General features: G+C 30.1%; 1 protein-coding gene across 2 annotated transcripts in view; it reads right to left on the bottom strand.

Moving 5' to 3' along the window:
* The window catches only part of LOC134721289 (uncharacterized), a 37,905-nt gene that overhangs the window by 2,250 nt on the left and 22,022 nt on the right, over positions 1-13,633 (bottom strand). For both annotated transcript variants that reach the window (XM_063584171.1, XM_063584170.1), the window contains exons 4-6: positions 6,161-6,258; positions 3,452-3,587; positions 422-477 (exon numbers count right to left, since the gene is read on the bottom strand). In XM_063584171.1, the coding sequence (XP_063440241.1) occupies positions 422-477; positions 3,452-3,587; positions 6,161-6,258 (290 nt within the window). The remainder of the gene's footprint in view (positions 1-421; positions 478-3,451; positions 3,588-6,160; positions 6,259-13,633) is intronic.

Raw genomic sequence — 13,633 nt, 5'->3', positions numbered from 1 at the left:
GAACAACCGGGTCCTGGTCATACTTAGGATTCTACATCCAAAGCATGTGTTAGAATAGTGTCATATTCCTTTCTCCTAGAAGATAAGAGTATGTAATTCACCTACCAAGTATTTTTCATGACCTACCCAATATGTTCTTGCTTTTAAGTGAATGTTTTAGTCAAAATTATCTACCCTACGTTCCCTACCACAGGCTTTTATGCATGTATGTATTGAATTTGCTGACCAACCACAGTTGTCAACCTCTAGAAATTAGAAATCATGTCATGTTTGGACATACATTACCCTAAACAACATATAATGTATGCCTTGATTTTTTGGTCTGAAAATCTTTGAATTTTTGTTACACTATCAACTACTGTAAACTGCTATTATATTCTATATAGGTACCTGTTTTGCTAATTTAAAAACTTTATTTTACCTATTATATCTTCTTCATACATTCTGTGTCTTCTGTTAAAGAAATTTTCGATAAATCTGTAAGAAAAAATAGGAAGGGAAAAATTAACATTTTGTTTTAAACAAAAAAGATGTACAGCACTTCTAGTTATTTTGGTGATTTCTGATAACTTTTGTCACTACTGAATCTTTAAACTAAGCTTTACTTGTTGACGGTCACACTGAAACATGCAATAAGTTCTTTTTGTTGAACCTGTTTTTATTCTCTTGCTACTTGCAGTCTCTTGACTCTACTTCTCATTATGTACATATAAAAAATCTGTTGGAACTTTGTATTATGAAATGGCCTAAAAAGATTTTGTAAGCGTCTGGTGGTCAAGATAAGGACTGTAGATTTATTTTATTTCATGGCTATCAAATATGATAAGAGAAAATGATGCACTACAGTTTACTTGTTTCCATCATTTTAATGAAAATTTCACTCATGTAATAATCAATTTCAGAGCAATATTGGGAGCAACATAAGAGGTCAAAAGACTCAAAACCTTCATTTGTTCCATTTGTCCGTCTGTCCAGCTTCAGGTCAAAGTTTTTGGTTGAGGAAGTTTTTGATGAAGTTGAAGTCCAATCAATTTCAAACTTAGTATACATGTTCCCTTTCTTATTTTAATGCCAAACAAGAGATTTTGCCCAATTTTCACAGTCCACTGAACATAGAAAATAACAGTGCGGATGGGGCATCTGGTCCGAGAACACAATTAATTCGTAGTGCATTTCTTTTAGAACATAAATGAAAATAAAAAAAATCCCTTTCTCAATGAAACTTTTACAGTGTGTTGTACTACTTTTGGGACAAATTATATTAAAATTATAGAAAACTTCATCGCCTCTAACTCAAAATATGGACAATTTTGTGTTTAGGGTGTCTTGAGATCTTTTGACAGCTTCCGAAGAGCTAATTTTTAACCTTTTTCACCTGGACCAAATCACTACTTTCCTGTAAAATTCTGGACCAAAATTTTTTTACAGTGTAATTTCACCCCCCTTCTTACAATTTGAGGCATTAAACTCGGAGAAAGAAATTTGGAAGGGGTATAAAAATTATTGGCAAGTAACCCACTGTTAACACTAGGGACTATATTCGTGAACAACGAAAATCAAGGGACGACAATTGTGGTCTCTGACCTTATAGGATAGAAAGAGTTGACAAATCTTAAAAAAACTTGGTATGACCAAAGCTTAATAAATTGTAACACTGCTTGCAAAGTTTCATAACAATAGGATATATATTACAGACAATATGTTAAATTCTATACTCATCTTTGTGTGTTAAATTTTGCAAAAAAATACTTTTCAAATGCCCTAAAATATCATTTATTATGTACTAAAAGCAATTGAGTACTCATTTGATTTATCAGACTTAGCATAATTATTCAAAAGTCAAAATTATATCAGTCTGGGCCTAAAAATTTAGTTTTTCAATGAAAGGGGGCCTTAAATGAAGAAGTAATATATTCCAGCAATTTTAAATTTGTGAAGCTTTTTGGCTATAAATAATCCTTACATATATGTATTGAATGTACTTTAAATAGAAAGAAAAGTTACAAATAACATATCATATTACTTTAAAAGGATCTTAAGCCAAGCAAGACTGGAAAAAAATAAGGGTCAATTTAGGCTGTGCCACATATTTACATTAAAAAATGCATATTGAGGCTATAAAAAATTGTGTCCTTTTTATCATTTCTATACTCATGTGACATGATACAACAAATCTGAGCACAAAAAGGCTCTTGCAATTAACTTTTTTTTACAGATAGTATGGTCTGATACAAAGATTTTTGCCTTTTTAATGAAAAACTTGAATGCAATTTTAGTCTCAACAGGCTTATATTTAAACCACTTGCTATCCTACAGAAGAAAAGAAAGATATTATGTGAAATGGAACAGGTACATTAGACATTGTAAAGTGCTTTTGATACAAATTTAGTGAGGTCTTTATTGTAGACTTCAAATTTTATGTACCAAGAACCCCACTTTTGACTTCATCCAAACAGGGCGTAAGACAAGGGTCATTTATACAACACATTTTGTACATATTCTCTGAGATAATCTACTTTTCTGTAGATTCTGAGTTCATAAACAAGTAAAAGAACTAGATAAAGACATAGAAACACAAGGATTGACAAATGAAAACCTGTCAGATAGAAAGTCAGGATGCCATGAATGCATCAATATTGAAAAAGCCTTAAAATGCCTATTTTGACCATAAAATGCCAAAATTGGTAATTTTTGCAGAAATTCTATAAAATAAAAGTTTAAATCCTTTAGTTTCATGCTATTTGACAAAGTGACACCACCAAATCATTTAGGGAAGTTGCCAAAGTACAGATTCTATATTTACAGACTTCACCTCTTAGGTCCGAGAACACAATTAATTCGTAGTACATTTCTTTAAGAACATAAATGAAAATAAAAAAAATCCCACCTGCGCTTTCTCAATGAAACTTTTACAGTGTGTTGTACTACTTTTGGGACAAATTATATCAAAATTATAGAAAACTTCATTGCCTCTAACTCAAAATATGGACAATTTTGTATTTAGGGTGTCTGTCTTGAGATCTTTTGACAGCTTCCGAAGTGCTAATTTTTAACCTTTTTTAGCTGGACCAAATCACTACTTTCCTGTAAAATTCTGGACCCAAATTTTTTTACAGTGTAATTTCACCTCCTTACTTACAATTTGAGGCATTAAACTCGGAGAAAGAAATTTGGAAGGGGTATAAAAATTATTGGCAAGTAACCCACTGTTAACACTAGGGACTATATTCGTGAACAATGAAAATCAAGGGACGACAATTGTGGTCTCGGACCATCTGTGTACTGGGGATACATTCTTGTTTGTAACTAAAGTAAAAATCATCAAAAGTCAGATTGCTTTCCCCTCTTTAACAAGCTGAATCAATTTTCATAAGTTGCTGGATCCATCACTAAATTAAATTATAAATGGTACTTGAGTTTTCTTACTTAGTGTTTTGTAACAATAACATACCTTGGTTGTTTTTTACGACAAAAACTTATTACAATTATCAGCAATATGATAACTAGAGCTGCTGTTGCTGATCCAAATGTTATAGCCAGGAACTTCTGATCATTTTCATCTAGACCACTTTTTCCCTTTTGGGCTTCTACAATGACATAAAACATATTCATTATTCTGATGAGCTTAAATAAAAAATAAAAACAGTAAAATAAGGGAGACTACTAGGATTTTGTTTTAAATGTTAAAATAAACATTACCATAAATGTTTTCATTCATTTTTGAAATCATTGCAACCTTGATATATGCTGATTCATCTAACTCACTGTATTTATGCTGTATGATATTTACTTTCAATGTGTAATAGATGTCATAAGATGGCCTGTATCTAAAGTGGCGAATAAATCTACTTAGTAATTGCAAAGTAAAACTTTATAGTGATCTACTTTTAAAACCAAAGTTAGATACTGAATAAGATGAATGAAATAGTCCACCATATACAAATCAATACAAGTAACAGAAATTGCAAGAACTGAGTACTTAAGACATTTGAAAAACAAAAAATAAATGGATGATGTGAAAAAGGATATTATCATTAACTTTTCGAAACAGTAAATAGAAGTACATTTGTACCAATAAGATTTATTGTATCTGTTGAAGATTATAAAGTAAAATTAAATAAATCTTGAAATATCTTTCAAACACATGGTTTCATTCCTTAATTAAACATCAAGAAAAAGTCCATTTGAACAATTCCACAGTATTGTCTAGGATTTAATGTATTTTTGAAGCTATATTATATTCTGTATTGACTAAATGGCCTGTGATGTGACAATATAATCCCCTTGTGACATTCCATCATTTTCTATTACCAATAATTTCTAATTATGTATTATCTCCTTCAGTAGAGATATGATATGATTGATGAAATCACGACAACCAAATGATTAGGTACATAAATATTGGGGTTGCTTGGAAAATATAAAAAGTACTTAGCAAAAGATTTAGTGAGGGTGTAAATATCATTTTCAGTTGGACCTAATTTTATCATTTTAATGAATAAAAAGTGAATTGAGGGATACACCAATAAGACAGGAACCTAACAACTAAAAATCTTCAGGCATTTAATAGTCAGCAACCAGTCTTCAACAATGAACTCCATTTGGTGGTATCAGAAAAGTTCATACAGATTGCTTCTATAAGCTGTATTTAATCCTGTAGACTATTATTAATTTCAGGAGATTCATTTGAATCCTATTTTCTACATCAGTGCATGTTTTTGATTATGATTAACTTCAACTCTTAAATTCCCTGTTAGGTTATCTTTCTAATTCTTACTTACAAATCACAAACTAAATGCTTATTGCAAGCAAATAACTTTAAAAATGTATGTAAGCCCTTGGGTTGCTGTCCTTTTGGTGTTTACCCCATACCTTTAATTCATATATATAAGTTGTTAAAAAGAAGTGTGTTTTCACTATTTAATGTACATGTCCCATACAGAGCCTTAATGAACAAAATGATATAAGAATACTTCCTAAATTGTTACTAGATTAAGTAAAAGCTGAAAAATATAATCAATTACGTGTCAATCTTGAATGCCCTGTGGACTCTAGTTGGTTGTGAAATGTAATTTGTCTCAGAAATATCACTGAATATTATCTAAATAATAGCTAATCCGTTGAGGATGAGGTTCAGACCCTTAGGATTCTATCTGTCTGAAGTAATGGCTAAATTCCAAGAAAACTTGTTATAAACCATTGATGGAGTTTTGATGATACATTCCCTAACACAATTTTCTGCCTCCATTAAGTCTAAAACATTATTATATTAAACATCTTCTTGTTTTATCGACAGGGCATGTTTTGTTTCTTGGGTAAATTTAATAATTTTTCCTGAAACAAGCAATGAATCTTGTCACTTCGGTATCATTTTTATGATTGGTTATGGAGAAAATAACAAAAAGATTGCATCATAAATTTTGTTCAGACATGTAAACTGAGGGTGCTAACCAAGCATTAGTTCATTTTTTAAATTAATATATCATTATATGGTGTAAAATTAGTTTGTATTCTCTAGTCAACTATTATGTTTCAAACCAAAATTCAATTATTCTGCTCCATTAAATGATTGCTTTTGTCACTTTGATGAGTGCCGTGTAATTTCTAATAGCAAATTTGTATTTATGTTCTCCCAAAATTTCATATTATCAACTTTCATATGACAGAAGTGTTATACCAATTTGCCTTCAAATTTTGGTGTAAAAAATATAATTTAATAAAACAAAAAAAAACAACAAGTAAATTGAATTTTTCTAATCCTCATTAAATATTTAAAAGAAATATTTTATCGTCCTTAAACTTCAACCATAATTTGTCAGTCTTTTGATAAAAGGATTTTTTCTTATGGGTATGATGCAGTTGCACCAAAGGAAATCAATAGCAGATTTTGTTGTTATAACATCTTCATATTGTGGTACTAGATCATTCTACATAGACTTAAAGTTGATGTCCTTAAAAATAATATTTTTACTTGGTCTCAAAATTTATTGATTAACATTAGTCTATTAACAAAATACCAGAGTGTGTTTATACTTTTTGTCTAGTGATCTTTTATGAGCAATTTCAAAAGAATGTTTTGCAAGAACAGAAGATTCTAGTCCTATTCATAATATACTGAGAGTGCTGGTCAATTTATTTCCATGTATTTTATTATACATACCTGATCCAGGATTTTTACAATTCAGTTCATGCTGACAACAAACTTTCTGTTCTTTATATACTTGAGTCTTTGCACTAGGAAAGTTCACTGTTTCTAACCTGTTAAATGTAAAAAAATGGATTTAATCAACGCTTTTTCAAAAGCTAGTCTATGCACCCTGCAAAAAACATGTGATTTTTTGGCAAGTTTTAAGACATTAAAAGCAAAATGAAACCAATGCCACCTAAAAATGAAGTCTTGTAGTAAAATATCTTATAGTGTTAGAATGAGTTGCTAATATCATATCTATTGATAAGACATCATCAAAGCATGGCAGCTAAAACCTTTTCCCCAAATGATTTTTTTTTAAAACAGCATATATGTAAGGAAACATTAAGATTAAATATACTATTATTGATTTCCTAGACTAATGTCTTGTCATAATGGTTAGTAATTGTTAAGATTCATGACGCCTAGACTTTAAGTCATAAAACTTTGCTGACAGTATTCAGAGTATAAAATTTTTGCTAAAAACACCAATTCCAGTATTTTTTATGGTTGTTTTCTGAGTCTTTAGTTTTAGTACAATAACCCTACTGGAACAAAATTGACATTGAGACCTAAAGCCTTTCTATAAATTCTTCTCTTAATTTCATAAATACAGCTGTCCTCTTTCTAAGTTTGATTCAAGAACATCCTAATTTGAACTTTTGAATAAAAATTGTGCACATTTTTATGATTATTCCTTTCCCAAAAATCCTAATTCAGATGAATAAAGAGTTTTTCCAAAACTATGTTTTCAATATCCTAACCTTGGATGGTTTTGGCTATTATATTGGTATATATAAACTGGGAGGTATGCAAGACCAAAAATACCATCTAATGAGAGATTTTGTAAATTTTGCACAGAAAAAATTGAAAATGAGATTCATTTCTTGATTGAATGTCCACAATATAAAAACATTAGATCTAATTATAAAATAAATGATATTAATTCAAATAATTTGGATGAAAATTTTACCAAAATGTTAAATCCTATGTCTGAAAAGGAATTAAAATCTATTTGTATGTATATTGAAGAAGCTCTTGATTTGAGAGACCACCATACCGTTTCATCAGATAATAATCTTTTACAGTAGTTTGTGCATATACATATATATATATATAAATATCTTGTATTGTGTGTTTTAAGTAAATATACGAAAATCTATAATAATACTGAAATATAAGTCTATGGTATCAATATCAGTCTATAAGGTATTTGTATACATAGAATTGGCTCATGACTTGTTACATGAATCTTTATTTCATTTATATGTTGTTTTAATATTATAATTGTCTGTATTTGGATCACGCCTCTATTGTGCTCTTTCCAATAAAATATTGAATTGAATTGAATATATTTTACACTGAAACCTGAATCCTAAAATGTTCAAAAATCTTATCTAGATTGTGAGCATTCCTTATGAGAATTGACCCAGAAAATATGGCATGTTTATTGTTTAACTAAAAATTCAATAATGTTTTTTTGTCAATCATAAAAAAAAATGTAATAAATTTTCATTTATTTCAAATTTACAGTACAGAAGATATCCTGTATTAAACCCCAACTTGCAAAATCCTTGCTGAATATTTCTTATTTTATTTTTTATAATCCCTTAAGCATCAATCCAGCCCAACAAAAAACATTATACATCCTGTTGCAGTAAAATCTACATTAGGAAATTATCCTTCCATTCAATAATTTAAGTTTATGTCCCAATGAAATACTGGATTAATTAGTTAATGCAGCAGAATAATTATCAAAACACTCTAACATTAGTTTGTTTATAGTAATTACATTAACCAAGATCAATGCTCTGAGACCAATGTTCCCTAAAAACCATTAGAAAGATGAATTTTATCCCATAATATCTATCCAATGGACATTAAGTCAGGCTTGAAAACTGCTATGTAGTTGGCTTTTGACACTTTATTAAGGCCTAGACAATTAAATGGTTTGGTTGTTTAAGGCCATGACAATTAAATAGTTTGGTTGTTTTTTGCATTCTCATTTAAACTCAAACTCTCTATCTACCACATTGATGGTCAGAAGTTGTTGTCCATCTGTGTTTGTTGGGAGTTTTTAATTTAAATTACAAATATGCAGGAAAAAATTGCCTTTGTTTGTCATAGAACCAACATTTATAAATAATCTGAAATTATATCTAAGAAATAGGATAAACTTTGTTCAAATCGGAATTTTTAAATTACTATGAATTGAGAAATTTTTGTGATGGTTTTGTAATTGAAACTAGAGGCTCTAAAGAGCCTGTGTCGCTCACCTTGGTACATTTGTATATGTGAATATTCAACAAAGGACACAGATGGATTCGTGACAAAATTGTGTTTTGGTGATGGTGATATGTTTGTATATCTAACTTTACTGAACATTCTTGCTGCGTACATATATCCCCATCTATAATGATTGGCCCAGTAGTTTCAGTTAAAAGTGTTAGTAAAAATTTACAAATTTTATGAAAATTGTTAAAAATTGACTATCGATTTGTCTGAAATTTTCAGGGCAGATAGATCTTGACCTGATAAACAATTTAACCCATGCCAGTTTTCCTCTTAATGCTTTTGTTTTTGAGTTATAAGCCAAAAACTGCATTTTATCCCATGTTCTATTTTTAGCCATGGCAGCCATCTTGGTAGGTTGACCAGGTCAACAGACACAATTTTTAAACTAGATACCCCAATGATGATTGTGGCCAAGTTTGGTTTAATATGGCGCAGTAGTTTCAGAGGAGAAGATTTTTGTAAAAGATAACTAAGATTTACGAAAAATGGTTAAAAATTGACTATAAAGGGCAATAACTCCTAAAGGGGTCATTTGACCATTTCGGTAATGTTGACTTATTTGTAAATCTTATTTTGCTGAACATTATTGCTGCTTACAGTTTATCTCTATCTATAATATTTTTCAAGATAATAACCAAAAACAGCAAAATTTCCTTAAAATTACCAATTTAGGGGTAGCAACCCAACAACAGGTTGTTCGATTCATCTGAAATTTTCAGGGCAGATAGATCTTGACCTGATAAACAATTTTACCCCATGTCAGAATTGCTCTAAATGCTTTGGTTTTTGAGTTATAAGCCAAAAAATGCATTTTACCCCTATGTTCTATTTTTAGCCATGGCGGCCATCTTGGTAGGTTGACCGGGTCACCGGACACAATTTTTAAACTAGATACCCCAATGATGATTGTGGCCAAGTTTGGTTTAATATGGCGCAGTAGTTTCAGAGGAGAAGATTTTTGTAAAAGATAATTAAGATTTACAAAAAATGGTTAAAAATTGACTATAAAGGGCAATAACTCCTAAAGGGGTCATTTGACCATTTCGGTAATGTTGACTTATTTGTAAATCTTATTTTGCTGAACATTATTGCTGTTTACAGTTTATCTCTATCTATAATATTTTTCAAGATAATAACCAAAAACAGCAAAATTTCCTTAAAATTACCAATTTAGGGGTAGCAACCCAACAACAGGTTGTTCGATTCATCTGAAATTTTCAGGGCAGATAGATCTTGACCTGATAAATAATTTTACCCCATGTCAGAATTGCTCTAAATGCTTTGGTTTTTGAGTTATAAGCCAAAAACTGCATTTTACCCCTATGTTCTATTTTTAGCCATGGCGGCCATCTTGGTTGGTTGACCAAGTCACCGGACACAATTTTTAAACTAGATACCCCAATGATGATTGTGGCCAAGTTTGGTTTAATTTGGCCTGGTAGTTTCAGAGGAGAAGATTTTTGTAAAAGTTAACGCAGGACGACGACGGACGACGACGACGGACGACGACGACGGACGACGACAGACGCCGGACGCAAAGTGATGAGAAAAGCTCACTTGGCCCTTCGGGCCAGGTGAGCTAATAAAAAATACAGCATAGATTCGCTAAAATTAAACTCATATTTTAAATTTTTATAGGGTTATGTGTTGTCAGCAGTTCCAGATGACAATAAATCTCACATTTTTGACGACAATTGCTTAACAATAAATTTTGTGGGTTAAGTTAAACCATGAAATTAGATGTTCAAAAAGGGCCAATTATCTTTATGCTTGTATGCAGACTTCAGGAAATGAAATAAGTATGAATATACAAGTTTTCCTCAACCCAAATTATTGTAATTTTTTGGAATTTAATTAAATAACTAAATTTAAACAAAACAGATGGTGGTGTGACATCTACCATGGGCATTTTAAAATTGCTTACATAACATATTAAAGGCGAATTTAAAAAGCAACCTAAATAGTCAAAATATGTGCATGGCTCTTGAAACTTTACCATATAAAAAATGAATTCTTTATTGTAACCTGAAAGATGCATCATAGGCGTCTTTAGTCTATGAAATAAAAACAAACCAGATATGGAGTGCTTGTAACAAATACAAATTTACATATAAACCATAAAATTCATAAAGACACGTATCCGTAAGTGCAACTTTTTTTTATACCTCATCATATTTTTATAATAAAATGCTAAATTTATTATTTAGATTTGAGGAAAACCTGCATTCAATTAATACTACAAGACTTTATTTTATTCTAAAAGTTATTACATTTTTGTGTAACAACATAAATGGAAGGACCATAAAAGCAGTTTCTCAAAGGAATTAAATCTCAAAGCTCAATTCATCAGATATTCTACATGGTCTGTAGGACTTCTAATTTAGCAAAGTTTTATATTGACAGAAAGGAAAGTCCCTTAATGTAAAAATTCTAAAACAAATCCTTTATTGTCACAAATATAAAATAAAATACAAAATTAAAATTTCATAAATCTGGTGAAATTAACCAGTCCTTATCACAGCTGATATTTAGAAGAATTTATGAGGCATAAAATAAATATGGAAACTAATTGGTAAACCTGATCAATTATTTATTATATAGCAAAACAATATTTGAACAGCTGATTTCAAATAACTGTCTCATTTGATTTTAAAAGATACAGAAGCTTTTTTTATATGATTAATAATCAATGTTTTACCCCTGAAGATCAATGCTTTTAGAATATTATATGAAATATTAATATTAAATAATGAAATGGTGTCCAATATCTTAGATTAATTCAGTTTAATTGCATTGTATCTCAATTTCTAAAATTGTAGAATGATTTTAATAATTTTTTCTTTTTACTTAAAATTTGGTTTATCAAATTCATTTTATTTTATCGGTCATGGCAGTGTGTTTTCCTTAACTGTGCAAGGTCAGTTGTTCTATCCATAGCCAGGTCAAACCAGAATTTATACTATAAGTTTAGTGCTTACAGCTAAGCATACAACTAGTATTGGTAAAAACAAAGGCTTGTCTGTAATAAAATAGAAAAAAATATTGTGAAAACCACAAAAAACTCAAAAATTGATATTTGTTTATTTTTTACCTTCAATAATGAATGAATATTGATGCAGTAAGTTTACTTGGAATGACTAAACTAAAAGCCTCTAGTTTGTTTCCATTATTAACAAATGAGCAGTAAAATTTTACTCTAAAAGTACTAAAAACTTGTGCATGAAACATCAATTTAAATTTAGTCAGAATGATTTCCAAATCTGAGAAAGATAATTGGATTCACAATTTTATGACAGCAAGCCCGATTTTCATGAAAATCCATCTGGATGGTTTAGATAATAGATTCAACTTTTTTTCCCTGTAGCAAAAAATAAAATGGAGAAAAGTAACCATATTTTGATCAATATGGAAAAAGTATGTACTCTTATTGAAAAGGGGGATAATTGTCACACTTTCTGGTAGTTTGGGATCTTAAACTGGCAACTTAAAATATATGCTAACAAGTTATAAAAATTTGAAATTTTCTTTTCATTTAAAAATTAATAAAAATGTATTTATTTCAATTACCTAAAATCTTTGATTTTTATATACCGCAGAAACTCATGTAACAATCTCAAACCCATATCATATGATGGATGGACTGAGGGCCGGCCCATAATGAAATGCAAGAAACCCAGGAAGTGAACAGTGCAAGTTTAGACATAACACTGAAAGATGTAATTGTCTGGATATGTCATTTTGTCAAGTTGACCAAACTAAATCAACTTTTTAGTGAAAAATTGTCACAAAAGTGTCTCCAATATTATGGCAATAAGTGGAAATGCAAATGTTTGTACACTATGTATAGCCTTTTAAATATTAGGTAAAAGTCAAGGCCTTTTCAACAAAAATATTTTCAATAAAAAATGAGTGCTGAAATGTATCATTATATAAGCAATTTTGCTCTTAGATAAATGTGAAATGAGTCGAGAATATTTTGTTAAGAAGATCTGTTAATTTCTAATCACAATCTCAGCTATGTGGGCTACTCGTATGAAAACTGTCGCAAAAGTAATTACCAAGGAAAATTAACTTTGGTTTAACAGTCCTCTGAAAAATGAAGTAATGGTTCAAACAAGCAAATCAACCATTTATTTATACTTCTACCAATTTACTTTTTAATCAAGTCCCTGATTTTATTTCTAGATTAATGACATTAATGTTGACTTTTTATAATGAAGCACATGTATTAAAGAATCCCCATTAGAACAGAGTTTATTGATTAAAAGTAATGAATAAAACTTTACTGCACACTTTGAAAGCTATAAAATTATCTTTATAATGTTACCCAAAATGTTTGCTAAACAAAAAGATAGTCATTAATGGGAAAAGATTATAAAAGCTTTCCATTGGGAGACTATGTAATCCAGATATCCTTTCCATTACAGCAACTTTTATCTCTAGAGAACCAGTTTGGAAATTGTTTGACTATTTATTCCGAGAATTGATTTTCTTTCCGAAATACACTGCCATTACTAAGGCAGTGAAAATTGGTCATAGACATTGTAGAGTTTAGATAATGCTTGAATAAACATAAAATTGTGATATCACTGTCATTCCTTAAGAGCGAGATGTTGTATTTTTTATTCTCCAACTAAATATTTGCATTTCCAGCTTATCTTTTGTCTCTGATGAGACTTATTTGTTTTATCGTTGACATTTTGATGAGACTTTAGATTGAGCATCCCTGATAAATGATTCCCAGATAGTACATGGTATTAGAATATCTGTACGACAGAAGATTGTCAGCCTATTCATGCAAACAATAACCGCACTTCATTTTACCAACACAAATAGTCAACTGATATCATGGCCATCAAGCTTAATTGGAATGAGAAAAATAAGCATTCCATTTGCTCTTTTGCAAAAACAGGCGTAAAATGCTAAAACCCATTTAAATGAACAAAAGGATTCAATTTTCTGCTTTTCTCTCGAATTGCATAAAAGTCAATTAAACTGTCAATGGTTCCATGACTTCGGAATAAAGGATTTATTTAAATCTGTTCAATTTATGGCACCAAAAAGACATTTTTGACACATTAATATTAGAGTGAAGGTTTAATATAAATTTTAGGACCCACAACTTAGAATATTGCCTCTTTTAATCATCTT

This window comes from Mytilus trossulus, chromosome 6, assembly GCF_036588685.1.
Source record: "Mytilus trossulus isolate FHL-02 chromosome 6, PNRI_Mtr1.1.1.hap1, whole genome shotgun sequence".
NCBI lineage: Eukaryota > Metazoa > Mollusca > Bivalvia > Mytilida > Mytilidae > Mytilus > Mytilus trossulus.
The sequence above is the reverse complement of the archived record's forward strand: the minus strand, read 5'-3'. Positions and strand labels throughout refer to the sequence as shown.